At 38.2% G+C, this 21494-nt stretch overlaps 1 protein-coding gene across 2 annotated transcripts in view; it reads left to right on the top strand.

The window, feature by feature from the left end:
- The first annotated feature begins 1499 nt into the window (after positions 1-1499).
- The window catches only part of SPICE1 (spindle and centriole associated protein 1), a 54339-nt gene continuing 34344 nt past the window's right edge, over positions 1500-21494 (top strand). Inside the window, exons 1-4 of one of the 2 annotated variants that reach the window (XM_044251399.1) lie at positions 1500-1567; positions 9645-9743; positions 12443-12490; positions 17174-17317. In XM_044251399.1, the coding sequence (XP_044107334.1) occupies positions 9645-9743; positions 12443-12490; positions 17174-17317 (291 nt within the window). In that variant the 5' untranslated portion in view covers positions 1500-1567. Of the gene's footprint in view, positions 1568-4387; positions 4821-9644; positions 9744-12442; positions 12491-17173; positions 17318-21494 lie in introns of those variants that run through there. The other variant, XM_044251398.1, reaches the window with a different exon arrangement.

The raw sequence follows: 21494 nt of genomic DNA, 5'->3' as shown, positions 1-21494 counted from the left end.
AATTAGCAATATGAACTTACGGAAATTCTCTTCAGGTTACTTCAGTGTCCAATGAATTAGGAAGCAAGACTACTGCCTGAAACTGAGGATAGAGGAAGATATGTTGGATGTGAGAGATGGTATAAAGTTTTCATGTAGAAGGGTAGGAGAAATCAATGGAGGGGGAAGTTAAATATGGTTTTTGGGCATCTTTAACGGCACACTTAAAATTAGTGATTTTGGGGCACCTGAGTGGCTCAGTGGGTTGGGCCTCGGCCTTTGGCTCAGGTCATGATCTCAGGGTCCTGTGGTCCAGCCCTACACTGGACTCTGCTCAGCGGGGAGCCTGCTTCCACCTCCCTCTCTGTCTCTCTGCCTACTTGTGCACTCTCTCTCTCTGTGTCAAACAAAAAAATAAATGAGTTTAAAAAATAAAATTAGTGATTATGAATTGAAAGTCAACATGGTTGAGTGTTTTTCTTCTTTCAGTTTCAGTTGCAAAGGTGCAGGCACTTAGTATGTAGTTTTGCTAAGGCCAGAGTTGTGGCTTTGCCCAGTATTATAGTAATTCAGAGAGGGGCAGGGAGTTGAGGATGTATGTAGGGAATGATTATATTGATTGATCATCAAATATATCTACATCAACTTCCCCAGTCAGAGTGGAAACTATTAGAAGGCAATTCTTAGCATCTAGAAGGTGCTGAACGTATTTGCTGGTCCCTGTATGGATGTGTCTTAACAGTAGAAAACCAAGGACTAAAGGAAGTTGTCATATTGGAGCAAATTAGGTCTATTTTCAAATAAAATGCTTGTAAAGTCCTTAACATGGCCCACACAGCTCTTCCTGTCCTGGCTCTAGCCTTATTAAACCAGCTTTCCTTATCCCAAGCTCCCACTGCTCTCTCATCTTCAGATATACTGAACTTCTTCCAGTTCTTCGCACTTGCCACACAGCTTCGCGTATGTGCCTCCCTCTGCAGGGTTGTTTTATTCTTCCCTGGTAGCTGACTCATCTACTTTTCAGATTTCCTGAGTAATTCCTACAAATACTCCTATAAATTTAGTATCTAGTATCTTCTAGTACTTGTCACAGTTCTAATTTTACATTGGTGTTGTTGATAGCTGTTTACTACTATGCAGTAAGCTTACTGACGACAGAGATCTTGAGTGTTTCTAGATCCCGCAGGGCCTACTATAGTCAGTCTATGGCACATTGGTAGGCAGTAAACATTCTTGGGGGGAAAAAAAAAGGTGAAAGCAAGTAAATGTTGTATGTGAAGCCTGGTGTGGAGAGAATTCACGAGAAACTGGCTAGTGCCACACGCCTACCCTTCAAAGCCTTGCCCTGAATCTTACACAGAGCACAGGAAAAAAACACGCACAGAAGCCTTTTCCCACAATTTCCGCCAGCCTGTGGGAGGCGCCTGCGCACTGGCCTCACCGGATATACGCCAGGGAGTGGGGGCGGGGCTCGGGTAGCCTAGGCAACATCCCGGAAGTTGTCGGCTGCGTTATCCTGTGGCGGGCCGGGCAGTTCTGGAGCCTGAAGTTTTAGTGGAGGTGGTGGAGGCCGTCGGGAAACGGAAAGGCAGGTTGCGACGAGGTGGCGGGGACCTGCAGCCTGTAGCCCCAGCGCGTCTTAGGGACCGGCCTGCAGGACGGGGAAAACGGTGGTGGCGTCTCCCTTGCGTTCCCTGGGCTTTAGGCTCCTGGGTGCAGGATCCTTAGTGCGGAAAGCGCACCGCGACTCTGTGTTTTGCGACTGTCTGTGTGTGTCAGGATGAGTGGGTGTGTTGGTGTCTAGCGCGCTCCACTTAGGTGCACCCTGAGTGTGCGCATCGCTTTCGGGGAGAGAGCTGAAGTTGGGGGTACCCTCTTGTAGCTATCGAGGAATTTGCAGTGTAGCGGGAGACAGAATACCCAGGGTACCGGGGGACAGGGAGTGTCATTTCAGTCGACTGGATGGTCAGGAAAGAGTTTATCAGGAGGAGCCGCCGGAATGAGTTTTGAGGAGTGAGTGGAGTTAAGTGCGTGGAGTAGGGAGCGAAAGTCTGATGGGGTTCCCCGCAGAGCAGAAACGATGGGTGGAACAACTTGTGATGTCGAGAGTTAGATGTGTGGGAGGTTGAGCGGAGCAAAGACTGGAAGGGAAGGTCAGCCCTGCCACAAGGAGGGCAGAGGGTCCTAGTGCGTAGCTGAGTTGGAGTCCTCTCTGTAGGGACGAGCTATTAAAATCTTTTGGGGAAGAAAGTAAAGGGCTGAGAGTTATACTCTGTCCTGATATAGGGATGAAGGATTGATTGCAGGGACAGTTTTTGGAAAGAGGTCCTGTTTCCCTTTCGTCAGTTTTCCACCAGCCAGAGTGGATTTGCTAAATCTCATCATAACTCTCCTTCCCTAAAATCCTCGAGTGGCTTCTGTGGCTTCTTTAGGATAGTGTTCAAATTGCTGTAGCTTAGAAGGCCATGATATGTCCTCTGCCTTTCTTTTTTAACCTCTTTCTAGCCTCTCACCTTTTCAAATTTGCTGGTCAAACTGAACTTCTCAAACCCTTTGTAAATGCTTTTTCTCCCACCAGGAAAATTCTTTCCCCCACTTCTAGCTTTATTCATACTTTAACTCTCAGCTTAAACATTTTGGGAGCAATTACAGGGATGTAGTGGTCTTTTTGTACTGAGTAGAGTAAGTTAGGTATTCACATGACACTGAATTTACTTTTTATTGAGATTACTCATTTTAATTGTGGTCTTCTGATAAACCCTAAGCTCTGGGAGGGTGCAGACCATTTTACTCTCTTGTATTTTTTGCCTGGCTCTTGGCAGATGTTTTCAAAATATTTGTTGAAATAATGGATAACAAAGTAGCATATGAGTGAAGGAGTTCAGTTAGGAGAAAGAGCTTGGACGAAGACATTCCTAGTAGAGATGAAGAGGGGACAGATGAGAGAGATATTTCAGGGAAAGAATGAATAGATTTCGGTATCTGATTGGCTAAGAGACAGGAAGGAATAGAAGATGATGCTAATAACTAAGGTTTCAAACTGGAGCAACCAGGAGGTTGGTAATTCTGTAAGTTCAGTTGAGTTCAGACATTTACTGAGCATGCCAGTTGTATATCAAGAACTAGAGGTTGGTGGGGAGGAGCATGGATGATAAGCTATATTTTGACTATATAGTATGTGAGATATTTGGGAGATACACACAGAAGGCAGTTGGAAATGAGCATTTGGTATATTGAGGAATAATGTGGATCCTTGATTTGGGGCTCATTTTAACTGTGTGTTTATGTGTCTAGCGCACTTGTAGCTTTGTTCAAGGGTATTAATAAGGTCACTGAGGAAAGATGTGAACACCTTTCTTACTTTTTAGTAAGAAAGTAAAAGTAAGAAAGCTCTCCATGAGAGCTTGTACCATATTAGACCTGTTTACTGCTTTATCTCCAATGCCAGTCAGTGTCTGGCATATGATAGCTTATAAAAAACAATTATTGGATGAAGAGAGAGGGTGTCCAATGTAAAGATAAGAGGGTTGAGATAGAACTGCGTGAAGTTTTTGATTATGTGGTATCTGAGGAGGGGCCAACAGAGCCTGCAAAGAAAAGGGGAGATGAATAGGAGAGAAACTGAGAGAAAAAGTGTCATGGAAACCAAGGGAGGGGAGGGCTTCCAGCAGTGGGAGTCTTTAGCGTTGGAAAAGGCTTGAGAAGAGGTAAGAAGGCACCAACAATTTACAGTTAGGAAAGTATTAATATTTTAGATTTTCTCCAAACAGGCCTAGATTTTCTGGGCTATGCTGATTTTGTACTCCTTAGTACTAAAAACCATCAGAATATCTCTATAGTCTTGCATTTCAGCATAGGAACTACAGCTCCCCTATGATATCTGATATCTGTAAATGACTCAATCCCTTTGTTAGACCACAAAGTCTGATCCTGGATTAAGAAAAATATGCCCACTTGTATTGGTAATGTTCAAGAGAACACTTTTCAGTGCAAGGGTTGTTCCTACATTACAGCTTAGTTCTCCCTTTGTGATCTTAGCACACACAGGCTGGAATTGAGAGTTGGCTAACATATTAGTCTCCTATACTGTATAACAAATTATCATAAACATAGTGACTTAAAACAATACTCATTATCTCACAGTTTCTGTGAGGCAGGAATTTGGGCATGGTTTAGCTTGGTAGAGTGCTTAGGGTCTCAAAAAGTTATGATTAATGTGTTGGTGGTCTGCGTTCTCATCTAGAACCCAGCTTGGGAAAAGTCTGCTTCCAGGCTCACCTCACTTAGGTTATTGGCAGAATTCATTTCCCTATGGCTGTATGCCACAGGAGTCTTTTTATTGACTTCTCTGCTTGGGGCTGTCCACAGTTGTCAGAGTTCTCTGCCATATGGCAGTCACAAGTGGCAGTTGGCTTCTTCAGAACCAGCAGGAGAGACTCTCTTGCTCTACTTTCGTAAGACAGAGACTTGTGTGACATAATGTAATCATAGGAATGACATCTCCTCACATTTGCCTTGTTTTATTGGATAAAACAAATCACAGTGGGAAAAAACCCCAAGTAAGTCATAGATCCTGTCCAGATTCAAGGGTAAGGGATCATATGATGGCATTATTCATTGCAGGTCGTCTTAAGAGTAACCACAGCCAGCTTTGCTAGCCTAAATTGGAGTTAAAAAAAAAAAAAAAAAAGAAAATGAGAACAGTAGTAGACCATTGTAGTCCATTCAGACTTCCATAACAAAATACCGGAGACTAGGTAGCTTATAAATAAGAAATTTTTTTCTCACAGTTCTGGAGGCTGTGAAGCCCAGGATCAAGTCTCCAACATGTTCATGTTCTGGTAAGGGCCCTCTTCCTGGTTCATAGCCACCACCTTCTTGCTGTGTCCTCACATGGTGAATGGGGTTAGGGATCTGTGGAGCCCCTTTTATGACAGCACTAGACCTATTCATGAGGGCTCTGCCTCCCGAAGGCCCCATTTCCCAAAGGCCCTACCTCCTAATGCTGTCACTTTTGGGGCTTAGGATTCAACATGAATTTTGGGGGAACACATTCAGACCATAGCATCTACCTTCATTTCATTGCAGTTTTTGTCAGTGAATATGGTTTTTTTTGGGATGTTACATTTTCTTGTGCTAAAATTGAGACCTGTTCACATTGCCACAAGTAATACTCAGGCATTTGTTTGGTTGTTTGTATTAAATTTCCACATCTCTTTGCTCAAGAAAAGTTCTGTTTGGATAATTATATTTATCATCAGAAGTTACCATTAGTGTACAAATGGCTATGATTAAAAAAAACCCTGCTTTTCCTAAATTTATGATACTGTTACATTGAGGGCCTCACCAATGAAAGAAGTATATGGGCCTTTTTTGACTGCTCATAAGCTTTTGCATCTGTCAGACTCATGGTTGGTTTTTCAGAATTGAGGCTGGTAGAATTTCAGCTTCTGAATAAGTATAGTATTTTAAATAATATAACTTGAAATGGATTATTTTAAGAGTAAAATGGATTCATTGTAGAAAATCTGGAAAATCTAGAACCAACCAGAGATAACTCAGTATTAGTGCCATTTTCTAGGAAGTACATTACATTTAGTGAGACCTGTGTTTTTGTTTTTTTCCCAAAAAAGGTGGGTTTATTAAAGCATGGGGACAGAACTTGTGGGCAAAAAAAGCTGCTGCCGAGTCAGACCTGATTTTGAATGTCACCTCCCACTTGCCCATTATTATTTGTGTGACTTTGAGCAATATATGTGCTTAATCTTTCTAAGTCCCATTTTTCTCATTTGGGAAAGGACTAATAGTTGACACCATTAATACCAGTTAATGACATCATCGTCATTAATCTAATTAGAACTTAGTATATTCTAGGTAGGGGTTTTCAGCAACTTATATATTTAATTAGTTCCATTTTACAATTTCTGGCAAAGTTGGGATGTGAGCCCAGACAGTCTGGTTTCAGTCTGTATTCTTAACCACTGTGCTGTATTGTCTCTCGAGACAGAATGTACCTCATAGGATTGTGGGATTAAATGTGAAATGCTTAGCATAAATAAATGCTTATTAATAGTGTATGTATCTTAACATCATTGAGAATATACTATACTTGAAGTTCTATATTCTACTTTTTACACTTAATTTTATGTTTGGTTGTGTCACTAAACATTTTTCTTAATACAATTTTAATGGGTATATAATTCATCCAACAGATTTAGTGACATTTTATTATTCTCCTTTCTTTCTTTTTTTTTTTCTAAAGATTTTATTTATTTATTTGACAGAGATCACAAGTAGGCAGAGAGGCAGGCAGAGAGAGAGGAGGAAGCAGGCTCCCTGCTGAGCAGAGAGCCTGATGTGGGACTCGATCCCAGGACCCTGAGATCATGACCTGAGCTGAAGGCAGTGGCTTAACCCACTGAGCCACCCAGGCGCCCCTATTCTCCTTTATTTCTGCAGAGTAAATTGAAGAGTAGGTTAGAGAGTAAAATACATTAGAAACTGTTTCTGAACAACTGTTATATTTTTCCATATCTTTTTAATAACAGCTTTATTAAGATATAACTTATATACCCTGAAATTTACCCCTTAGAAGTCTGTAGTTCAGAGCTTTTAAATAAATTTACAGAGTTGTGCATTGATTGACTGACTCATTTTAGAACATTTTCATCACCTCAAAAAGAAACCCTGTACCCATTAGCAATTACTCTCCATTCCCTCCTCCTTTCAGACCCTGCCAACTGCTTTTCTCTTTTTTGTCTGTATGGATTTGCCTATCCTGGACATTTTGTGTAAATAGAATCATATACATACAATATATGGCCTTTGGTGTCTGGCTTCTTAACCATAATATTCTCAAGGTTCCTATGCCATGTTATAGCATATATCAGTACTTCATTCCTTATGTTGCTAAGTAATATTCCATTGTATGGATGCATCATATTTTATTTATCCATTCAGCATCTGGTAGACATTAGGGATTTTTCCGCTTTTTGTCTATTAAGAATATAATGTTGTTATGAACATTCATGTGCAAGTTTTGTATTGGCATAAGTTTTGAATTCTTGGACATATACCTAGGACTAGAATTGTGGAAACTATGTTTAACTTTTCCAGAAGCTACTGAGGTGTTTTCCAAAGTGGCCATGCTATTTTTGCATTCCCACTAACAATACACGAGTATTCGTTTCTCTGCATTCTCACCAACTCTTGTTATTTCCACCCTTTTGTTTATAATCATTCTAGTGGGTTTGAGGTGGTATGTCATTGTGGTTTTGATTTGCATTTCTCTAATGACTAATGATGCTGATCATTTTTTTCATGTGCTTATTGCCCAATTTTAGTACCTTCTTTGGAGAAATGTTTATTCAGCTCCCTTAGCCATTTAAAAATTGGAATATTAGCATTTTTCTTGGTGAGTTTTAAGTTTCTTGGATCCAAACTTTTTATCAGATGGGACTTGCAAATATTTTCTCCCATTCTGTTGGTTGTCATGTCATTTACTTGATGGTATTTTTTGAAGCACAAAAGTTTTAAATTTTGATGCAGTGTATTTTTTCCTTTGGTTTCTTGTGCTTTTAGTGTTATATCTAAGAAACCATTGCTTCATGAAGATTTATGCTTCTGTTTTCTATTATGAGTTTTATGCTTTCAGCTCTTAAAATGAAATTGGTGATTTATTTTTAGGTAATTTTTATGTATGTTGTGAGGTAAAGGTCTTAATTCATTCTTTTTCATATGGATCTCCTGTTGTCCCAGCACCATTTATTGAAAAGTCTATCCTTTCCCTGTTGAATTGTTTCTTGGCACCTCTGCTGAAAATAAACTGACCATACATGTGATGAGCACTGGGTATTATACACAACTGATAAATTATTGAACACTACATCTGAAACTAATGATGTATTATGTATTGGCTAATTGAATTTAAATAAAGAATTAAAAAAAAAGAGAAACTGACCATAAATGTAAGGGTTTGTGTTGGATTTTTAGTTCTATCCTATTCCGTATCTTTTATTTATTTGTTTATTTTAAAAATTATTTAATTTATGTATTTGAGAGAGAGAGTACATGCAGGGGAAAGGGACAGTAGGAGAGGGAGAAGCAGACTCCCCACTGAGCACCCTGACAGGGTCCTTGATCCTAGGACCCTGAGATCATGACCAAAGCTGAAGGACGATGGTTAACTGACAAAGCAGGTGCTCTGTTTGTTTATTAAAAAAAAAAAAGATATTCCTATTTATTTGAGAGTGCACACACATGAGTAGGGGGAGGAGCAGAAGATGAGAATCTTCAAGAAGACTCCCCGCTGAGAGTGTGGCCTCTTAACACAAGGCTCCACCTCTTGACCTGAGATCTGATCGGAGTGGGAAACCAAGATTTGGTTGCCCAGCCCAACTGAGCCCCCAGGCTCTCCCTTTATTCCCTATCTTTTAAAATGGTATTTATGGTTCTGCCACTTCCCTTGTGACCTTCACGGTTAGTTAAATTCTTTGTCCCTTAGCTTTCTCATCTGTAAAATGAGTAATAAATAGTAAATACTTAATGGGCTTACTGTTAAGATTAAAGGAAATACTGTGTGGAAGAACTTACTGAGAACAGTACCTTAATTCTGTTAGCTAATGACCACCTCTACTGTCCTCATTACCATCACCATAAGACAATTAAATGTTATTCTCCAACTCAAATGTCACTTACCACTTTTGCCGAATTGTAAACCCTGAAAATAGAAAACATGTTTGAAGAGTCAATGTGATTGATAAGACAAAGCAAAGAGGACTAAGGAGAACCTCTTGAAAATCCTTGCATTTGGATTTTTTTTTATTACTTAATCATTTTTTAAAAGTGTGCTTAAGGAAGATCCTACTGTCCTTGTTATAGGATAATTTGGAAAAAGGGGGTCCGCTGGAAAGTTCTGTAACTATTTAGGTGTGTAATGAAATTTTGGAATGGGAGTCATATATATGTGTTGCTTTTTAAAAGTTACATCTATATTTTGTAAAATCCTAGTGTACAGGAACTATGAGTCTTATTCTAATTTTGGGTAATATTTAGGCCAGTGTCCTTGGCATTGCTGTTTTAAGAGTGCCAAGCAAATGTTGGCAATTTCCACATGCCAGTTTAGTATCGGCAGTCACCCTCCCTTAGTACTGTGTGGGAATATACTAGAATGATAGAACTCGTTTGTCTCTAAAATATAGCCCCTTTTTATTTTAGGTAAACGCATATGTATCTATGGTAGTGATTTTCAGTAATAGGATGCTCAACAAAGAACTCCAGCTCTTGGCCTTTTTCCTTTTGCTTTCAGACTGTTAGCCTGTGACTGACATTTTCTCTGTTAATTGTGAGGTTTGTAACTGATGACAACCTTACACCTCCTGTCCTAGCTCTGATCTTTATCATGATTTGTATTCCTGGAGTTCTTTATTAAGCAAATAGATATAAGCTATTAACTTGAAACCTGTTTTATCATGGTTATCAGTATAGCTTTCTAATTGTGAAGTGAAAGAACCAAGTATTTTGGAAGACTGTTCCTTTCATTATGCTTAAATTTTTCTTCTGACACTTTAAAGTTTATTTTCCTAGATGTCTTTGTCCCCATCCAGAGATACTTAATTACCACTTTTTCTTGTATTTTAAAAATTTGATATGATTATTACTTCTAGATGTCACTTGTCAGAGTGAACCGTTACGGTCCTCGGGGAGGAGGAAGGAAAGTGCTGAAGGTGAAGAAGAAGAAAACATCTGTGAAGCAAGAATGGGATGTAAGTCTAGATGGGTTAATAAACCTGTAAGATTGCTCTGGGGGAATAGATGTGATGACGTGGCCCCGGTCACTCGAGACAGTGCTCTGAAAGTGATAGGGTGGAATGGATTTCTGGGCGAGTCATATCCCAGGTCTTGGAATGACACAAGTCAAGGTCGTAACCTATTCCTCTTTTGAAGAGGGAATCTTAAGAAGGTGGGGAGTATGTTTTTAAGAAGTTCCACTTTTTAAGCGTTGAGAACTTACTGCTTTAAGGCAACTGGAGCTACTCTGTGAAATCTGAATTTTAAGATTTGCCCATAGCAACCAGTGACACCATACTCATATGAGTGGCATTTTGGGTTGAGAAAACGGGTGGTTCTTGCTCTCTTACTCCTTGAATTGTTTTTTTTTTTTTTTTTTACCTCCAGAAGCTGGTCAGTTTCAGTACAAAGGTTTTCTTTAGATACAGGACAAGTCTCAAGTACCTGGGACATATGACTCCCAGCTCCCACTCTGATTACTGTTCAGTATTATCAAGGACATCTTTATTTTTCACAGCATGGTACTTTAGTTTGAACTGTGACACTTCAGGTGCCTTTTCTTTCTGTTGTGGAAAGCAGCTAGTCAGGGACTTCTTGGGATCTCAGGGATTTTTTTGGACTTGGAAACTTCTGGGAAAACTGACAACTTTTTTGAAGGGGCTCAGGGGGGCTTACTTGTGTTTATATTGCTTTGTTGTCCTCTGATTGGCTATAAAATATTATAAGGGTGTGATTCTAAAACAATGAAACTGATTAAAAGGAAAAAAATGCATTTGATAACTTAGAAGTTATCCACTTCAGAGTGGTTACTGTGGGAGTTTAGTATTTATTCTGATTTGCTGCTATTGCTCAAAACATAATTGAAACCCACCACTTGAAATTGCATTTTCCTCATTTGCTTTTCATTATCTCCAGTGCTGGAAAAGTCTGTTTTTTGTAGACAAACTTGGAAGTAGTTTTAAGTCATTTGGAGTAAATGGTAAATGAAGGAGGAGAGATCAAACTGGATAATACTGTTTTGATAAAAATAGTGAGATGGTTTTTGAAATAGCATGTAAATTATATTTAAAGATGATTTTAAGCAGTAGTACTATTAGTGACATATTTTCTCCCATGAGAACTAAGTCCAGGCATATCCCCTATAAGCTTGAATTTTATTTTGATTATTAAAAATCTCAAGATCTTATGGTTATATCTTGAGCTTTTCTAAATTAATATGAAACGAGTAACAGTTTTAGTATAGAAAACTCTTGAGCTAAATATAAACTATGGCCAAAAAGTTAAGTTTTTGAATATGTCAGAAGCTATTTCACCAGATCCAATTCTCTTGTATCTGTTGGATGTGGAACTAACTTGTTTTATTTCCAGCCTTACCGAATCTGTGTAACAAAATGACTGGAGTCACTTTCAAGAGGCCAAATTGTAGGGCAGTTACTTCAAGCTGTGTAGGCTATGCTTTACACAATCCCAGTGGTAGCTCCTGGAGTTGTGGGGTGTGGTAGACCTGCCCTTGTTGGTTTAGTGCGTTTTTACATAAGTGACTGTTCTCACATTTTATGAAATTATACAGTGCCCTCAAATTTTATCCCTTATTATGTATGATACATTCTATGCTCAAGTTGTTTGCATGCACACAAATTTAACCTCTCTATAGTGATCACAGTTTATCTTTTAGGAATCTTTAGAGGTACCTCATTCCTTGGAATGCAGTTTGAAAACTAGTTAAACTTACTCATTTTGGATTACATAACTACCCTGTTTTATTCATTGTTTTAATATAATATATACTTGCTTGGTAAATTTAGTGCTTATTTTCTGTAAGATACCTAAAAATAGCCCATTATGTTTTAATAAGACAACTAAAAAGAATCCATATTAATATTTAAATTGAGAATACTGGTTCCTAGACAGGAAGTCATTTTCATCCCAGGACTTTTGAGTCTGTTTCAACCTTTAAAATCTAGGATGTACTCATACCTAACCACATATAAATGAACTATGTAAGTTCATAGGTGTGACATAACTCTCTGAAGAATGTGAACAAATATGGTAAGAATTTTGAATAATAAAACTAACATTTTATTTTAATTTAAAGAAACACATTTGTTTTATATATTATGTAAAAATAGAAATATTTCATTTCAATTTTAAATAGCAATATTATCTTGTTAGAATATGGTGATCAGACAAATCCCTTAACTCTTGAAAGAAAGGTTTCTTGGAGGTTAGCATGCTTAGTTAAGTCCATAATCTTTTAACTGAGGCCCATTTGGCATGAGGGAGAAGAAAGGTACACCAGGCTTAAACTAATAAAAAAAGACCTTTAAGGGGTCTCTGGCTGGCTGAGTCAGTAGACCATGCAACTCTTGATCTCAGAGTCATGAGTTTGAGCCACATGTTGGTATAGAGATTACTTAAAAAAAACAAACAAACTTTAAAAAATTTTAAAAAGAAGGCTTCTGAAAAAAAAAAAAAGGAAAATGAATGTAAAATAAATTAAAATTGATTTTAAATGTTTTTTAACCTAGTTTAAAGAAAACTTTTCCTGTAAGAAAATTACCCAAAGTGAACAACACTGAAATCCTATTTTAAAAAAAATCCAGTATATACTAATATTTTGTGAAAAAAAATTTTTTTTTTTTTTTAAAGAAAGTTCTTTTCTTTTTTATCGCAGAATACTGTGAATGATCTAACAGTTCATCGGGCAACTCCTGAAGATCTGGTAAGTTTAATATCAAAAGTTAAGATTTGTTCAATGTTTTATTTGATACTTGGTTTCTGACTTCAGAATAGAAATCAGAGGTACTTCCTGAAAATTGTTAGTTATATTTAATCTTGCTTATGTCTATATGAAATTGAAAAGCTTATTATCTGGACTTCCTGATTTTATGTAGGAATGTTACTTAGCATATATTAAAATTTAATTAGATAGGTTTGGTTTCAAATCACTGTTCAAATCTCTCTGGTCCAGTATTGCCCTGTATATATCTTTTGTCTTCTATCTGTACATATCTCTAGCCTTATTTACTATTACTTCTGTATGCAAGCATGCCAGTCTAGTGAATGTGCTAATTTATTCCTTGAATATGGCATGTATATTTCCACATTTGAGCCTCAATTAAATGATTTTTTTTTAGTTGGAACAGGTTCTCTACCTTCTCTACCTTCTTGACTACCTATCCAAATCTTAATTTGCTTCCTTATCCTAGTTCAAGTATTACTTTTAAAAAAGGTTTCTGCTATAGATTAAAAAAAAAACAACAGCTTTATTGAAATACAATTCACATACCATAAAATCCACCCTTTTAATGTGTATGATCCATTGGTTTTCAATATATTCATATTCATATTTTCTGATTTAGAACATTTTCATCACTCCCTGAAAGAAACCCTGTATCCTTTTTTTTTTTAAAAGATTATATTTATTTTTTTGACAGACAGAGAGCACAAGTAGGCAGAGAGGTAGGCAGAGAGAGAGAGAGAGAAAAGAGGAAGCAGGCTCCCTGCTGAGCAGAGAGCCCGAATGGGGGGATCCCAGAACCCTGGGATCATGACCTGAGCTGAAGGCAGAGGCTTTAACCCACTGAGCCACCCAGGCACCCCTTTTAAAATTATTTTTAAAAAGATTTTATTTAGGGACGCCTGGGTGGCTCAGTGGGTTAAAGCAGCTGCCTTCAGCTCAGGTCATGATCCCAGCGTCCTGGAATCGGGTCCCACATCGGGCTCCTTGCTTGGCAGGGAGCCTGCTTCTCCCTCTGCCTCTGCCTGCCACTCTGTCTGCCTGTGCTCACTCTCGCTCCTCTCTCTCTGACAAATAAATAAATAAAATCTTAAAAAAAAAAAAGATTTTATTTATGTATTTTTTTAAGAGAAAGAGGGGCAGAGAGAGAGACAGCATGAACAAAAGCAGTGGGAGGGGCAGAGGGAGAGGCAGAAGCCGACGCCATGCTGAGCAGGCCGCGTGATGTGGGACTTGATCCCAGGGCTCAGATCATGATCTGAGCTGAAGGCGGACACTTAACCAACTGAGCCACCCAGGCGCCCATATTCTGGTCATTTCATGTAAATGGAAGACAATGTGTGTCCTTTAGTGTCTAACAGAATGTCTTCAAGGCTCGTCCATGTTGTAGCATGTGTCATTACTTCATCCCTATTATTGCTGATACTGTTCAATTGTATGGATATACAATTGGATATACAAATGTCTAGACATTTGGATTGTTTTCACATTTTGACTATTATGAATAAGGGTGCTCCAGATGTTGGTGTACAAGTTTTGTGTGAACATATGTTCTCAGTTCTCTTGTTGTATACCTGGGAGTAGAATTTCTGGGTCATATGGTATCTCTGCAGTTAGCTTTCTGAAGAGCTGCTGAACTGTTTTTCAAAGTGGCTGCGCTATTTACATTCTTACCAGCAGGCATGAGGGTTCCAATTTTTCCATATCCATTGCCAACACATGTTATTCTGGTTTTAGTTTTCCTAAATGGGTGTAAAGTGGAATCTCATTATGTTTTTGGTTTGCCCTAGGGACTAATGATGTTAAACATCCTTTTGTGTACTTATTGGCCATTTGTATTATCTTCTTTGGAGAAATGTCTATGCAGATTCCTTAGCCAGTTAAGAATTGGATTACTTGTGGTTTTATTGTTAAGTTGTAAGTGTTCTTCACACATTCTGGATCCAAGTTCCTTATCAGATACATGATTTGTAAATACTATCCATTCTATTGGTTGTCTTTTCATTTTCTTGATGATACGTATTCTTTGAAGCACCAAAATTTTTAATTTTGATAAACTCGAGTCTGTTTTTTCCGTCTGTGCTTTTTGTTTCATCTAAGAAACCATTGTCTAACCCAAGATTCACAACAATTTCTCCTGTGTTTCTTTCTAAGAGTTTTACAGTTTTGGCACTTATGTTTAGGTCTTTGATCCATTTTGAATTAATTTTTGTATATAGTGAGATAGGGGTCCAACTTCATTCTTCTCTAAATGGATAGCCTGTTGCCCATGTACCATTTGTTAAAATGACTGTCCTTTCTCCATTGAATTACCTTGACACCCTTGCTAAAAATAAATTTTCTGTAAACATAAGGGTTTAGTTTGGACTGTCAGTTTTATTCCACTGATCTATATGTCTATTCTATGCCACACAACATTGTCTTGATTATTATAGTTTTGTACTAATTTTGAAGTTTTTTGAAGCTGCCCAACAATTGGTATGCCCTCTAAACTGTTCTCATATTTACTGTGTATATGAAGCATTGTGTATGTACTGTCTAATGTATTTCATTTATCTTTATATGTACAGTCGGTGCATTATGTACATTAAACAATGTGGGGGTTAAGGGTGCCATCTCCTGCACAGTCAGAAATTTCTTATATAAGTTTTGACTACCCTGAAACTTAACTAATAGCCTACTGTTGACAGGAAGCCTTACCAATAACATAAGTAGCTGTTTAATACGTTTTATATGTTATATATACATATAACATATAAAAAAGTAAGCTAGAGGAAAGAAAATGTTATTAAGATCATAAGGAAGAGAAATTACATTTATAGTACTATACTATATTTATTGAAAAAAGTTCATGTATATGTGGATTCAAGCAGTTCAAACCCATGTCATTAAAGGGTCAACTGTATGTGCTCAGTCTCCCGGGGCAGATTGTTAATGCTTTTGAGGGATAAGGGCTGTATCTTGTATATCTTTGTGGACCTAGAAATCTTAATCTTAGTAAATAGGATAATGATGTCCTACTGACTTAAAAATTTTTTTATGAAAAATTTCAAATTGACATGAAAATGGAGATGAAAATATGAAGATCTTCCATGTACTGTTTATCCAGATGTAATAGTTATTAAAATTTTGCCATAGTTTCTTCATTTTTCATACCCTTTCCTTCCTTCACTATAGCATTTTGAAGCAAATCCCAGAGAACATGTCATTTTGTGCCAACATATTCTGTTTACATTTTAAAAAAAAAAGGTATTTTTTCTCTAACTACAATGCCATTATCACACCTAGCAAAAGTAACATTAATTATTTATTGTTTCCAAGTCCATATTCATATCACCCCAGTTATCTCAAAAATAGCATCTTCATTTGTTTTTTGTGTTCAGGATCCTTACACAGTATTTGGTTGTTGGTCTCTTAATGGACTGATTTCTTATTTACATGGTGAAAACAAAGCAGTACATTTTATTCATCTTCATGGTTCTGAATACTAGAGTGCTTATAAAGCCAATATCTGTTCCTATTCCTTAGCCACTTCAATGAACTAGTTGCTCCTGCAACTCTTAAGCTGTGGCTTGTATCTCTGCTTCAGGAATTCCATTTTTCTGGAGTTCTGCATTTCCAGTGACCCACTTCCAAATTGCAGCCATTGCAGGGCTATAAAAATACTACATTGTTAGTTTTTGGTAGTGACGTGAGTATTATGAAATGAGTGTGTGTTTGCCAAAGATGAGTCAGTGGACTTTGTGCCTTTTACGTTGTACTCTGTGTGTGTGTATGTGTGTGTATAATTGTACAAGTACACATATATGTAACTGAAAAGTTTAACAGAACAATTCTTAACTTTCTTTTTTTTTAAAGGATTTTATTTATTTATTTGACAGAGATCACAAGTCGACAGAGAGGCAGGCAGAGAGAAAGGAAGGCAAGCAGGCTCCCTGCTGAGTAGAGAGCCCAATGTGGGGCTGTATCCCAGGACCCTGGGATCATGACCCGAGCTGAAGGCAGAGGCTTTAACCCACTGAGCCACCGAGGCACCCCAATTCTTAACTTTTTTATGTGTGATTTACTCTTAATATTTTCTATTTTGTATTCTGTTTTATTTAAAAAAAATGTTGATTTGACCCACTAATTGATTTTACCACCTTTTAAATGAATCCTGGCCCGTAGTTTGGAAAATAACATTTTATTGGATAGTTCTGGCCAATGGAAGTAGAAATTAGTATTTTTTTCATTTTGTCTTTTTGCTAGGTCTCCTAGTTCTAGATATATTTTTTTAAAATCACGTTTGAAGATTTAGAAGACTGAAAATTTTGGTTGTGAATATGTATAAATACACACATGTTGGACCAGAAAAAAGTTTTTAATATTTTTTTAATATTATTTATTTATTTATTTGACAGAGAGAGATCACAAATAGGCAGAGAGGCAGGCAGAGAGAGAGAGGAGGAAGCAGGCTCCCTGCTGAGCAGGGAGCCCAATGCGGGACTCGATCCCAGGACCCTGAGATCATGACCTGAGCCGAAGGCGGCGGCTTAACCCACTGAGCCACCCAGGCGCCCCAGAAAAAAGTTTTTAAAAGTTGAATTAGATTAGGTGGTTCCACCATCCGAATAGGCAACTTCTTTGTTCCTGAAGCATTCTTTTATATTTTTTTCTTTTGTACAGATACGTCGTCATGAAATACACAAATCAAAGAACAGAGCATTAGTACACTGGGAACTCCAAGAAAAAGCTTTGAAGAGAAAATGGAAGAAGCAGAAACCAGAAATTTCTAATCTTGAGAGAAGGAGATTGTCCATAATGAAGGAGGTAATGCTAAACTGCATTATCTTTAGAGTTAGAGAAGAAAATGATAAATAGGTTTCTCTCTTTCCTCTCAAATTTGATTCACATTGGAAGGACTTCAGTAAATGACTGTGTCCTTATATAATGATTTACACATGGACTCTGAAAAAAGCAGTGGAGTGATGATTAGCATCTAGTTTGGAGGTTTGAATTCCTGCTTGGAAAATTACTGTTTATGTGACTTGCCTGATTGTACTGTTATGAGATTTCAGCGGTATATGCTAAAAAACTGACTAGTACGTTCCTCGGCACATAATTAGTTCCTTATATACATATATAAACTGCTATAATTATTTTTCTCAGTTCACACACAGTGCTATTAGATTAATTACTTTGCAAAAAAAAAAATGTGTGCTTGTCCAACAAGTTAGTTAGTAAGCCACTTGTCCTTGGCTAAATCTTTTGCAAGATGTAGGGTATTTGGATAAGTAATCAGATGCGTAGGAATAAATAATATGGCAAATAAGAGGAAGCTACAGCAAAAAAACCTTTGATTTGGGATGAAATCATTGAAAAAGAAATATACTTTGTAGTGTCACTTCTTGTTCGTTGTTGAAACTTATGGCACTTGGCTGTTCTGGGTGACCTTTCACTGTAGCTTTAAATTGCTCTGTCTTGGGGTGCCTGGGCTCAGTGGGTTTAGCTGCTGCCTTCGACTCAGGTCATGATCTCAGGGTCCTGGGATCGAGTTCCACATTGGGCTTTCCGCTCAGCAGGAAGCCTGCTTCCCCCTCCCTCTCTCTCTGCCTGCCTCTCTGCCTACTTGTGATCTCTCTCTGTCAAATTAAAAAAAAAAAATTGCTCTGTCTTTCGAAGAATTCATTAGGCTTGTTAGTGAAAGGTAAAAGTTTCAATCCTAATGTATCATCAGGAAGAATTCCGTCTCCCAAATAAATGTTTATATGGACTTGTAAAAACAGTAGATTGAGAGAATATGGTTCTTTACAGATAAGTATCCTTTGATAATCTTGAACAAAGTATGTGGTTCACAGTGACCAGGAGGAAAGGCGGCCCTTTTGAGGCGACTCTGGGCTTTTGTGTCCCATCTCTAGTGGCTCCTGCTCTTGTCCTGAACTGCTCATGTCCTGAAGGAGTAGATACGGTAGAAGGAGGGACTGAAGGAAGAGTGGTGGGAGAGGACGAGTGAAGTCTGTCATATGTCCCTCCAGTCCCATGCCTCAGGCCCTTGTGTCATGGTTCTCAACGCTGACTGCACATTAGATCAGTCAGTGTTGAGATCTTCCATTTAAAAAATCATAGTATCTGGATTCAGATATATCCGTATTCAGCTAACCTGATTTAGTGGATCTATAATGTGGCCCTACTTAGGTATTTTTTTAGACAGTTGTTATGTAATTTTAATTCATTGCCAGGGTTGAGAACCTCTGCAGTTAATGAGATCAAGTATTTCCATTTAACAGTATATTTTGGAGATTATCCCATGTCAGTATTTAGAAATCTACCTTTACTTTTTAATGGCCAGGTAATATATAGATGTACCACAATTTATTTATCCAGTACTTTATTTGTGAAAACTTAGGAAGTGTATTGGACTATAGTTTATTTATTTTTTTTAAAGATTATTTATTTATTTGACAGACAGAGATCACAAATAGGCAGAGAGGCAGGCAGAGAGAGGAAGGGAAGCGGGCTCCCTGCTGAGCAGAGAGCCTGATGTGGGGCTCAATCCCAGGACCTGGGATCATGACCTGAGCCTAAGGCAGAGGCTTTAACCCACTGAGCCACCCAGGCGCCCCATGGACTATAGTTTAGACCTCTGGTTAAGAAGATACAGTGGTTTAAACAAAATAGAAATCTGTTTCTCTCTGTGAAACAGTTCAGAAGTAACCAGTAGTTGGTAAGGTCTCTGTGGTCCTTTATTCCAGGGCTTCCATCACTGAGTAGAGAATGGCTGTTCCAGCTACCTTTAGCTGTATTCTAGCCAGCATGAAAAGGGAAGGAGAATGCATGCTACTCCTTTAAATATCATCCAGAAATTCTGGCTTCTATCCCACTGTCCAGAAATTCATCATACGACCATTCTCACTTAGAATGACGGTTAGGAGATCTCGGTGTATACTTGGCTAAAACTTGGGAATTCTGTTAAAAGGAAAATGAAAAGACAGGAAATTGGTGGGTAAGTAACAGGTCTGTCACCCACAGATTGTTAGCTCATTTGTCACTGGAAATAATACAATGAATACCCTGGAATGTGGTTTTAAGTACATGTAAAACTATATTTGTAGAACAACATTTTTTAAAGGATTTTATTTATTTATTTGTTTGAGAGAGAGGGAGAGCACAGAGGGAGAGTGAGAAGAAGCATACTTCCCGCTGAGCAGAGAGCCCAATGTGGGACTCGACCCCAGGACCCTGAGATCATGACCTGAGCAGAAGGCAGGTGCTTAACCGGTTGAGCCACCTAGACACCCATGTAGGATAAATTCGTAAGAGTGGAACTGCTGAGTCAAAGATATGTGCATCTATTATTTCAGTGTTGCTAAATTTGTAGTGTCTCTGTTAAGGGATATGATGGGAACCAAATGAAGAAGCCTCCTTGGGCATACTCACCTAGGCAGTATCAACATGTATTAGAGCTACCAGTCCATCCACCAGAAATGGACTCCTACCTAAATAAGCAAAGTTAAGAGAAAAGCTCTTTGGCTAGCATAATCATTCGCTGTATGATGCACTCATGTCTTGGGAATCAAGCAAATGAGGGTCCAAATTCGATCGGAGAGAGGGAAACTTCGATAAAGATTTTATAAATTTTAGAAGTCTAATAACTTCCCAGGTCTCTCTGTAATTTGCTATTTCTAGATCCTAGTTTTTATTATCAGAGAACCAAAGTGCTAGAATTAAAAGTTTGTGTTAGTGTTTTTGAAGGGATCTTGGCTGATCTTTTGTGAATCCAAGATGTGTAGCAGTCATAAGTTTGACTTTGTGCTCTATGAACCCATCTGGGGAAGTAATGTATACAGATGGGCTTGCAGAGATTGGTTTACTTATCAAGAGGATGGTTTTTTTTTTTTAAATAAAGGTTTTTATTTATTTATTTGACACAGAGAGAGAGTGCACAAGTAGGTAGAGAGGCAGGCAGAGAGAGAGGGGAAGCAGGCTCCCTGCTGCACAGAGATACCAATGTGGGGCTCGATCTTGGGACTCTGAGACCATGACCTGAGCCGAAGGCAGAGGCTTAACCCACTGAGCCACCCAGGCACCCCAAGAGGATGGGTGTTATCAGAGAGGAGTGATGAATAAATCTAGAGAGAGCAAAAGAAAGCCAGTACCCTGATCTGTGGCCTCTCAACCCATCTGCCCCAAGAAGGCTGGGCAGAGATTGGCAAAGTGCAACAGTGTAATGTCTTTCCTGGAGACCTCATTATAATTGATAATCAGGTCTTGGTATGATAAAATTGTTCTTCTACTATCTGCCTTTTTCAATTATATGTCTTTATTTTGATGGAAGGTCAGTAATTTTTTTTTTTTTTGATCGTAAACTCAAAACTGCCATTAGGAAATATTCTGTGTGTAATTTTTCTAGTTTAAGTGATAGCTTATAATGCTCCATTTACTCTCTTGCCTAAGCTCTAATTGGGTGTACTTGCAAGATCGCTAACCAGGGATAGAAATTTGGTTCATGGGATAATATAATTTAAGTTGTAGCAACATTCCAAATATCTCTAGAATGGTACAGGTGTTCAGTGTGTCCACATTCTTACAACAGCCCTTTGGGGTAGGGGAAGGTGGCGGTATCTTCATTTACATATTAGGAACCTAAGCATAAAGAGGGTTGGATTTTGCTTAGTATCCCTTGGCTGGATCCTAGTCTTCTGGCTCTGAATGTGCTTTTTGCCTTATATCATTCCAAAACTTACTCTGTGGAAAGAACAAATTAAGGACTTGATTCTCACCAACTGAGCTATCCAATCTGATTGGCCACAGCAGGAGAAGAAAGGGAAAAAGTCGGAATGTGACTTTTGTTATTTCTCTCAATGTCTTAAAACAATAACTGAAATCATATTATATACTTGTTTCCATGGGCTAGAGAGATTTTGGTAAGAGCATTTGTTGCCAGAAGCTCCACTTCATTGTTTTCACTCAGTGTTGGAAACCAGGCAGTTCTGTTTTATGACTCCTC

Source organism: Neovison vison, chromosome 6, assembly GCF_020171115.1.
Source record: "Neovison vison isolate M4711 chromosome 6, ASM_NN_V1, whole genome shotgun sequence".
NCBI lineage: Eukaryota > Metazoa > Chordata > Mammalia > Carnivora > Mustelidae > Neogale > Neogale vison.
The sequence above is the reverse complement of the archived record's forward strand: the minus strand, read 5'-3'. Positions and strand labels throughout refer to the sequence as shown.